We start from the raw sequence: 11,478 nt of genomic DNA on the forward strand, positions 1-11,478 counted from the left end.
AAACCCTGAACAATGAGTCGGATAAAGACTTATATCACAAACCCTTTACAATGAGTCGGATAAAGTCTGTTATATCACAAACCCTGAACAATGAGTCGGATAAAGACTTATATCACAAACCCTGTACAATGAGTCGGATAAAGTCTGTTATATCACAAACCCTGTACAATGAGTCGGATAAAGTCTGTTATATCACAAACCCTGTACAATGAGTCGGATAAAGACTTATATCACAAACCCTGAACAATGAGTCGGATAAAGACTTATATCACAAACCCTTTACAATGAGTCGGATAAAGTCTGTTATATTACAAACCCTGAACAATGAGTCGGATAAAGACTTATATCACAAACCCTGTACAATGAGTCGGATAAAGTCTGTTATATTACAAACCCTGAACAATGAGTCGGATAAAGACTTAAATCACAAACCCTGAACAATGAGTCGGATAAAGACTTATATCACAACCCTGTACAATGAGTCGGATAAAGTCTGTTATATCACAAACCCTGTACAATGAGTCGGATAAAGACTTATATCACAAACCCTTTACAATGAGTCGGATAAAGTCTGTTATATTACAAACCCTGAACAATGAGTCGGATAAAGACTTATATCACAAACCCTGTACAATGAGTCGGATAAAGTCTGTTATATTACAAACCCTTTACAATGAGTCGGATAAAGACTTAAATCACAAACCCTGAACAATGAGTCGGATAAAGACTTATATCACAACCCTGTACAATGAGTCGGATAAAGTCTGCTATATCACAAACCCTGTACAATGAGTCGGATAAAGTCTGTTATATCACAGACCCTGTACAATGAGTCGGATAAAGTCTGTTATATTACAAACCCTTTACAATGAGTCGGATAAAGACTTAAATCACAAACCCTGAACAATGAGTCGGATAAAGACTTAAATCACAAACCCTGAACAATGAGTCGGATAAAGACTTATATCACAACCCTGTACAATGAGTCGGATAAAGTCTGCTATATCACAAACCCTTTACAATGAGTCGGATAAAGTCTGCTTTATCACAAACCCTTAATAACGAGTCGGATAAAGTCTGTTATATCACAAATTATTTAGAAAGAGTCGGATAAAGTCTGCTATATCACACATTTTCTATAACGAGTCCGATAAAAACGGCTTTATCACAAATTTTCTACAGTGAGTTGGATAAACTATATGATATCACAAAATCTCGATAATGAGTTCGATAAACTCTACGATAAGGTTTTGTTTATTTTCATTCAACAAGAGGCGATGAAACATGTTACATACGATTCTTTTCGATGCTTTACAGTTTTCCTATATATTGTCGTCCAAGGTGTAGGTCATTTCTATCCACTCCTCGGTAACATTCATAGACCATTTCTGGTTTTGCCTACATAAACATTTTTGCCAAGTCTATTGATGAGAAAATATCATTAGCCGTTATTAAGGAAATTTGCTGCTTACATCAGTTAGAAAACAAAGCATGACCCTGTGATTGCCAGACACGTGTATGGGCGTGGTGTCTTCTTACCCTATATAAGGACATACGCATGATGTATCCAATGACAATGACATCCACACTTTATACCAAATTTGCATTGTTTTCCATCTCCACGATCTATGATTGAAAACGGACCGTTACAGCGCGGGAGTAGCTCACCAGTTCCAGTCTCACATCAGCAGCGATGCTTTTGTCCTGTGATTAGTGATTGAATTAAACAAAAATATCTTTATCTTAGCTAACAGCTTTAGTCAGTCCTTAGAGTCCTGACCTGTGCCTATCAATATGAATGGCAGTTATTTGGATTGATTCCAGGACGCCACTTTCTCGGATCACAGCTTTTCCATACGATAGCTGCACGTTCATACATAAACATATCGGGTTAATGTGGTATAGTTTATCCCCTGAGAATTCCTTTTTGTTCTGTACAGATGGCAAAGTTACACAACATTCAGCCATCAACAGAGACACATTTCTGTGTTCTGTATTAAATCGACTGAAATTAAATTCACATTTCATACCAAAATAAAAACGTGTTTCATAATGTTTTTTTAAGTTTCTAGTTCGTCTCCCCAGTGACCGACGACTGAAAGTTGCACATGCCAAGATCAAAGACACGATAGGTGACATGAATTTATATCAAACTTACAAGCGCACGGTGTTAACATTACATTGAATTGTTGCCATATCACCAATAACGAAAAAATACCTAAACGGAACTCCGCGAATTACAGGTAGATCTATTGCAGTTTTAAAAAATGTTTTGTAGAAAAGGAAAACGCAAAATATCACTCGTCCGAAGACGAAGGGATTCGTAATATACATTACCTAAAGCATAATGTATAGGGTACTCAGCAATCATATTTTTTCATTAATGTATATTATTTTTAGTTAACGAAAAGGAATCTGGATTTCATACAAATGCATGGTCAAAACACTTTCATAACGGAACTATAATGGGGCTTCCCGAAGCAAATGTAATCAACTTTACATAACAACCCATCACACTTATTGTAAAATGTATGTAATTAAAGAAGCTTATATATACCATGTCATGCATTTATCTCTAACATAGAAATACAAACGATGAAGGTGTTTCTTGCTTGTTCCCTGACCGGTCTCGAACTAACGTTCTACAGCATCAAGTTGGTTGTAGGTACAGTATTTTTTGGTGCCGTAAATTGTGCGTTCAAGACATGGGTCAAATATCAGCAAATATTATCGAACTCTAGATGCCTTCGTGTTTTGTTTGAGTTTTTTCAGGCCCGACGTATACTTCAAATCTCTGCTAGAACTTGCCAATCGACTGTTCAAAACATCTGTTTACCACAACGAGAAGTGAAGACGTGTCCGTTGATGAAACACTGGTCGGGACGCGTGGGCGGGCTGCGATTTGGCAATACATCCCAACAAAATTAATAAATTTGGCGTTAGATTTTGGGTTCTTATCGAGAGCTGCGGCGCCTATTCCGTTCATATGTGTTATTACCTGTTGAAAGGTTTTCAGTGTAAACCACCTGGACAGTCAAGTAACCGAGGCAGTGTTTACAACGTAGTAATTTATTACTAGGAAAAGGATATCATGTTGTCTGCGATATTTTTTTCCTTGCTAAGAACATATTGGAAATTGGTGAGGGGTATATATTACAGGCACATAACGATATCACAGGAACATGCTAGCAGCTATCAATACTCTGGTTGACCCGGATGAACATGGTTTTAATGAGACAAGAGGTTTTAAGTGCCAGCTACAAGAACGAAAGGAATGAGGAAAAGGCTCTCCGACTCCTCTCGACCTTCGCTACTACTGATCGAGGACAGCTTGCCTGTTCCAGTGAAATCCTTTAATAAGAACATCGGTGGGGTAGACGATGCTGCCGTGCTTATAGAACAGGAAGTACGTAAAGGCTTGGGAAAAGAAAACGATTCACATTATCGGTCTGTATGTTACTGATAATTCGAAATACATAATATCTGGTGAAACGTTTCATAGCGAATTATGACATTTTTGTACTAAGAATAAGAACTATCGTGACCCTCGGTTCAAAAGAAGCCACACGTTGCTGTGTGGTGGACAGAACAAAAGAAGAAAGTCCTCGGCTTCTTTCCTCCTGGCGAATTTTAATCTTCTAAGGTATTTACAACAAAAGTTCTCTCTCACAATTTACCTGGCGTTCCTTATCTAAATATACTCCTGTGATTGTTTAGTAGTTTGTGGGTTCCTAAGTGTCCAAAACTCCCTAGGCCTAGCGACAACGTTCTATTGTGTCTGTACGGTGTCCAGTGACCGAAATGAAGGGCGGACTCACTAGCTCCTATTTATCCCTAAAGCCTACGTGATTGAAAATTTGATGGATAACCCGAATTGACCAAGGCTGTAAAATTATTTCCAATTTTAAATTTAATTCCAGACAATCTAAGCCAATAGGGTCTAATCAAAATACAAGGCCTCCGATTTAGCCATACTTGTTGACAGATATCCTGGTTCGAGCTATCCATATAAACAAATTACATTGTCACGTAAACATTTGTCAGCAAATTATGCTTTGACTAATGCAGTATTTACAGCACCTGCTACATTTAACAATGAAAGCTGCGCCATCGATACTACATTGTTCGATAACATTTTAACGTTTCACTACACATATCATAAACATACACCTGATACATAACAACACTTTTGATCTGTAACATCCAATATACACAATCAAATACAGTTTTATATTTACAACATAAAACATATTTATAATAAACAATTGTATACTTAATTATTACACTTATTTAATCGACCCAATATCCGTTATAGATATTATTTCCCTTTCAGGGGCAGATAACCTTCATAGGGTTACACTATTTTTTGTAAAAGTGTTGCTCCTAAAGACACGGGACTACGCCAGTTATCATTACCCAGAGACCTGTTAGGCTTACATTCATTGGGAACCCAACAAAGCCCACCAGTGGTAGTCAGTATTAGAAACGTTTATCATAAATCTGTTATACTGCAGGCATTATATCAATCCACATTAGTGATTTATTTACGAAAAGGAGAAATCAATGGGTTATTGAGTGATGGATAATGGTGAAATATGATCGGTTGTTTTACCTTTGCCAGCATATAGCGACATCTGCGAATGTACCACTGTTACAGATAGAGAGGGTCACTAGCTTGATTTATTGTGGTGATGTAAAGAGTGTTTCCGGATAGATTATCGTATGGTCAGATGTATAGTAATTAGACTAGATTGACAGGTACACATATGTACCTAAAAGACTGAAGTTTCTGTCCAATATCTAACATGAAAAACTCTCTCTCAATCATATGGTATGTTCTTTTGTGATGGTGAACAATAGAAATCTAGAACAGAGGCAACATGTACACACTTGTACAACTGCACCACAATGGGATGATTACAAATCCCCAGTGACTATAATCGAAGACGATTATGATCTGGATGACGGTGTTGATAACCATGCCGGAGTAAACATCGGTTTAGACTGGGTATAGGTGTCTCCAGGGACTCTGTTACCGCATCCAGTACTACTTCTCTCTACAACTTACATGTTAACTTAAGTCTTTGGAGTATTATTAAACATTTCAAGGACACGGAATTAAGTGTTAAGTGGTGGATAGATGAACACACTACAATTTCTTTGATTTTAATGTATCGATCATAAGAATAAATGACTGGAAATCGTTCTGGTAGCAATATTAAGCATGTTGACCTGAGTAGTGTATATGTTGCGTCGTTCAGCAGTAAATGATGTGGGGTTACTCGGGTCAATGATGTGACCTAGTGTCATTGTTCATTAGTGGGTCATTAGGCAGCTTGAAATTAGCGTAATATGATATCACATCAATATTGAATCATGTACATTGCCAGCGGATACTGATGATGTTATCTCTACGGACTCCAGTTGTTGGTCTCTTATTTAGACTAAACAGATGCTGTCGACTACACGTCTCATATAATTCGCTACACCTGTGAATTGTTCCCATTGTGATTACGCGGAAAGCGTACTTATAGGTTTCACGTGAAAGTTTCCTCCCCAAGCTCTCCTCATTCGGATCACACCAGCGCAGTTCTCATCCGGATCACAAAAGAACAGTTCTTATCCGGATCACAGACAGCTTTCTCACCCGGATCTCGCGAGATCTGTCCTAAGCCAGATATCTGGAAAGTTGCCCTAACCCAGATCACCTAGATTGTTGCCACATTCACACTGTTACGGTTCTCACTGACAGTAGACGATCGACAATCAAGATTAAACAACTGTTATTTATCATTCCATTTACATTACAGACAAGGTATATTTCCATAAGAAATGAAATACTTTACGCTGAACTTACGGGGGACAATATTCGTGGTTGAAGAGGATTTCATCCACGATTATGAATTAAAGACTAATTCACCATTAGCTCAACTTAATGAAAGTTCCAAATATTACAATAAAGACAGGGACGAGTTTTACTTTAACAGGAGCTCGTCAATGTTTGATGCAGTGCTTGACTATTTAGCAACTGGAAGTCTACACATTCCCGGAAACATATGCGCGGAAAGATTTCAGAAAGAGTTGGAGTTTTGGGGAATTCCGACATACAAACTTGAGAAATGTTGTTGGAGATCATTTTACGGTTCAGCGGAGGATGTAGCAACCCTTGATAAACTACTGTGTCACATACCATGTGAAAGTCTACGAACAAACGGAACTATACAGTTACCAGAACGATCTGAAAGCGGATGTTCCAAATCTAATGTATATAGAATTCTCACTGATAATACGACAAATTCTGGAAAGGTAAAATAGCTATCGTCAGTCTTTTGTTAGATACGGAATCTGTTTAACACAGTGGTATTGTTATTGTATTCATCAATAAGTACATACTGTACAACGTTTCCAACCAAACTATCAATATTTAAATCTAGGTGGCATGTATCCTAGCTGAAATGGTTTCTGATAGTTCTAACGATTGAGCTAGTAGTGCTCAAGGGCATTCATTATCTATTGTGAGAGCAAGTGTAAACACTCGTTTTTATCAATTGTACCGTAAATGATTCATCACAGATAATTTTTCAAAAAAAAAAAACAAAAACAAATAAGCACAGGTTTGTACTTAGCATATATATGTGTATGATTGTTAAAGAAGAAGTTGGAGACTTTTACTGCAATACAACTTAAATCTAACGAAACATGAAATTCGTCGGTTTACGTACGTATAGTATATACATGACATCCCCAAATCAATACTTCATCATATATCGTATGTCCTAATTGACACTTCCTTGTCTGTACCGTATGTTCTAATTGACACTTCATTGTCTGTATCGTATGTCCTAATTGACACTTCATTGTCTGTACCGTATGTCCTAATTGACACTTCATTGTCTGTATCGTATGTTCTAATTGACACTTCATTGTCAGTACCGTGTGTCCTAATTGACACTTCATTGTCTGTATCGTATGTCCTAATTGACACTTCATTGTCTGTATCGTATGTTCTAATTGACACTTCATTGTCTGTATCGTATGTCCTAAGACTTCATTGTCTGTATCGTATGTTCTAATTGACACTTCATTGTCTGTATCGTATGTCTTAAGACTTCATTGTCTGTATTGTCTGTATCGTATGTCTTAAGACTTATGTTGTATCGATTGACACTTCATTGTCTGTACCGTATGTCCTAATTGACACTTTATTGTCTGTATCGTATGTCTTAAGACTTCATTGTCTGTATCGTATGTCTTAAGACTTCATTGTCCATATCGTATGTTCTAATTGACACTTCATTGTCTGTATCGTGTCCTAATTGACACTTCATTGTCTGTATCGTATGTCTTAAGACTTCATTGTCTGTATCGTATGTCTTAAGACTTCATTGTCCATATCGTATGCTGTAATTAACCTTCTTGACCTTAGCTACATTAGTACATTGAAACAAAGACACCTGCTTATCTTACCTGTTCCGAAGTAGCAGTGAGCTTATGTCAAACCACGGGCGTCTGTCTTTCGTCCGTCTTCCTTCGGTTGTGCGTCCATCCATCGACGTTCTTTTAAATCGCTGCTAGACATTGACGACTGAGTGGATTTTGATCAAATATAATTAAAAAGGGTCCTTAGGGGGAAGGGGAGCAATTGTATATAAACGATGTGTCCAGGCCCTCTTGGGCCTGAGGGGTGGGGCCCAAGAAAATTCTTTAAAATCCTTTTGCCGAAATTTGGTCTGAAGAATTCTTGGTGAAGAGAAATCAATTTTGTATAAATGGTTGGCACCGTGGGACCAGACGGGCAGGGCCATAGAGGTGAAATAGAGCAAAGCCTTTAAATTGTATCCTACTCCCTACTCTAGGGTCTTGGCACCAGAGAGACGGAACCCAATAGGGGAAATAGGGCAAATTCTTTAAACTCCTACTCCTCATTTAGGAATGATTGGATTTTGCCCAAATTTGGTTCGAAGCCTTCTTGGATGAAGGGGAATCATTTTTTAATAATTAAACCATAGGTTCCGTTTATCATATGATCTCACCATCACATACAAGTATTGATTTCAAACAGTTTTAAAGTTAAGGTTACCCTGGAAATACCAAAGATATCTTAAATAAATCTATATTTCTTTTCTTCTCTAGGTATGGTACGGAATAATGTGTGTGACGATACTTCTATCTACATTCCTTTTTGTGGTGATGACCGTCCCAGCATTCCGTGTACCTGTTGATACCACGAAATCCTACCCGTATAGCGTTACGTCAAACACTGCCCTCATGTACTACATAACACGTCCACATTACGCTGTAGTTGCCATAGACACCGCGTGTAACGTTATTTTCATGGTCGACTGGCTTGTCCGATTTTTCTGTGCACCAAGTAAGCTAGCATTTATTCGGAGCTTCCTGACTTGTGTGGAGTTGATTTCCTGGGTGTTTCAGTGGATTGGGCTGTGGATGGAGCTTCAGCGGGAATTATTTGCAGTTGAAGGCATATACCCGGTCTTATTTATCATTACGTTAATCTATTGTTTAAGAGTGTTACGCATCTTCAGACTGCTCAATAACAATGTCGGGTTTAAGATCTTGCTTTTATCATTGAAGTCCAGTGCTAGAGAACTGTTTCTTCTCACAGTGGGGTTCTCTTGTGTAGCGGTTGTCTTCGCTCTCCTTCTTTACATGGCAGAAATGGGAACAGACACTGACGTCACACTTCCAAATGTTTTTGTTTCCATCTGGTGGGCAGTAGTGACCATGACAACAGTGGGATACGGAGATTATTACCCGACCACTGCTCAGGGCTATTGCATCGGTTGTTTGTGTGCATTGACGGGTATTCTACTCATTGCACTTCCGATGGCGGTGACGTCATCAAATTTCAGCGATTATTACACGTTCAATAAATATCGAGAACGGTATATGAAAACAGTTGAGAAAACGGAGAATTCGGATTAAGAATACAATCCTTTGATAAAGTCTTCGAAATGCCGGGAAGTCTCTGCGTTTCATGACAAGTGTACTTTCTCGTCAAACGACGTATACAGACACATGTCTGTATGTAAATAACCGAGCACGTCAAGCATAGAAACATATAAATAACCATGGTAACGACATATTATGTTAGAAAACATTTCGTCTGTGTTACCATAGTAACTACATATGTGTTACTATATTAAGACACATTCGATCACTACGTCTGTGTTACTATATTTAGAGACATGTGATCACTCCGTCTGTGTTACTATTTAGAGACATGTGACCACTCCGTCTGTGTTACTATATTAAGAGACATTTGATCACTCCGTCTGTGTTACTATATTTAGATGCATTTGATCACTATGTCTGTGTTACTATATTTAGATACATTTGATCACTACGTCCGGTTACTATATTTAGATACATTTGATCACTACGTCTATGTTACTTTATTTAGACACGTTTGATCACTACGTCTGTGTTACTATATTAAGACACATTTGATCATTCCGTCTGTGTTACTATATTAAGACACATTTGATCATTCCGTCTGTGTTACTATATTAAGATACACGTGATCACTCCATCTCTGTTACCATTGTAATAACATATCCTTATATGTATCATTAACATTAATACTTGTCATTTCACGTCCTTGGGGTATAGTATTATACCGTAACGACTGAGTATACTCTGAATCTATAAAGATTGCGATGTAATTTAACATTTCGGGAACATGACCATGCTATGATGCCTGTCCTATAGTTGATACACCGTAATCTGACTCGACGTGAATGAAGTGCGGAATAAATGTTTGTACATTTTCACTGTGAATTTCCGTTAAATGCTGACTTATCTTACTTGTACGAATGTAAAACAATTTCTTCTATGACAGTCAAACGGTTCAATTTTGATTTTTCTGATATGTATGTGGATGTAATTATATCGACAGCGATTTTCCAGAGGCCCTATTTCAGCTTTCCTGACTTCAGTTATTTCTATACTGACTGTCTAATGACCCTGTTTTTGACTTCTCTCTCCTAGTTTGGCTTTAATTATTTGTGTCCGTTCAGCATAAGGATTTCCTAATTATCATTAATTTGATTAAATATATTAACGATGTTGGTGTATCACGTGACCATTTTCGTGTGCTGGCGTGTCTGTTCGTCATAATCAATCGATGACGAGGGACACGTTTGCAATCGCAAACTTCCTTTTTATGAATGCCGTGTAAGATTTGAATCCCAGATACCTGTCCACAGCGTTCTTTCGCTATAAAACACTAAAATCTGACGAAACGAAACACGTTCTAAGTACAAACCAAGATAAAAAGACTGAGAACAGGAAGGAAAACATGATGAGTTTACCTATACAAGAGTTCGTGGTTAAAGGTTAATACATTTTTATCATGACAGTGTCCAGAATTTTTTTTGACATTTTAGAATTTTCATCATGAAAATGTTTGGAATTAACATTTTAGAATTTTACTATAAAAATGTCTGAAATTGACATTTTAGTATTTTTACCATTTTAGTATTTTACCATAAAATGTTTGGAATCGATATTATAGAAAGGTAGAATCTTATTTGTATTGTTAACGTACACCGATGAAAAATGGACCGGTCACCCTTTCTACAAAGCACGCTGAAGTTTGAAACATAGATAAAACAGTCACCTGCACAACCACACAAGCTACCATTTCGAATTTCCAAATCCATGAACTGTAAAATAGTATTTGCCGTTTGCTGAGCAAAATGTATGGTCAATACTACTGATAAACATCTTATATGTCACTGACCTTGTCACTTCCAATTGTCAACGTGAAATATTCACCAGACCAAGAGGGATACGGCAAGATTCTGGGATACGGCAAGATTCTATAAAGTAAACAGTCTGTTGTTAAAGCCTCAAATTGTCTGATGAAAATAAAATTAAAACAAATTATCTTCAATTTATACATCATTTAAGTACCATTTACATGTCTTGACTTATAAAACAGTCCCTCCTCGATTCTCGAGGGTTACAATCATGATCGCTATTTGAGAAATGATATCGAAAGCGACGCTTACCAGGAAAGGAGTCAAACCAACAAAGGACAATAACTCTGTATGAATGGGACACACGTGCAGTAAACGTCCAAGCGATCATTGTCGGAAGCAATATCATTGTGAAGACTGATTTCGCTTTCATTACAAATTTTAAAAAATCAATAAAAATTGTTGGACACGCTGACCTACATACGGGCATGTAAACCGCGGGTTACACCATACTTATATCTGACATGTGGATTTCATAATTTTAAGTAGAAACTCCAGGTTCTATGGTAGAGACAAAATCTATATCAGAACCAAGGTAAGTAAAGTACTTGTATAGTAAGGATCACGTGATGTAATTAGACTTTTAGGTCATTTGTTCTGAATTCTTGCACGTGGCGGTCATCAGGTTATATATCAGAAACACTCACGCTTAAACTTCTCAAGTTTGATTAACGAACCGAAATAAGTCTTGTTG

The 11,478-nt window shown here is 37.4% G+C and overlaps 1 protein-coding gene across 1 annotated transcript; it reads left to right on the forward strand.

Moving 5' to 3' along the window:
* Positions 1–5,832: 5,832 nt before the first annotated feature.
* LOC132563700 (potassium voltage-gated channel subfamily C member 3-like) lies at positions 5,833–8,946 on the forward strand. The gene is made up of 2 exons (XM_060228452.1): positions 5,833–6,306; positions 8,134–8,946. The coding sequence occupies exons 1-2, from the start codon at positions 5,833–5,835 to the stop codon at positions 8,944–8,946; spliced, it is 1,287 nt and encodes a 428-aa protein (XP_060084435.1).
* The last annotated feature ends 2,532 nt before the right edge of the window (positions 8,947–11,478 follow it).

Source organism: Ylistrum balloti, unplaced genomic scaffold (assembly GCF_031769215.1).
Source record: "Ylistrum balloti isolate Yb309-2 unplaced genomic scaffold, AGI_CSIRO_Ybal_v1 Utg371828, whole genome shotgun sequence".
Lineage (NCBI taxonomy): Eukaryota > Metazoa > Mollusca > Bivalvia > Pectinida > Pectinidae > Ylistrum > Ylistrum balloti.

Coding starts and splice junctions, on each gene's coding strand:
- LOC132563700 (XM_060228452.1), top strand. CDS start 5,833: ATGAAATACTTTACGCTGAACTTACGGGGGACAATATTCGTGGTTGAA. Junction 6,307..8,133: donor ATACGACAAATTCTGGAAAG/GTAAAATAGCTA, acceptor TTTCTTCTCTAG/GTATGGTACGGAATAATGTG.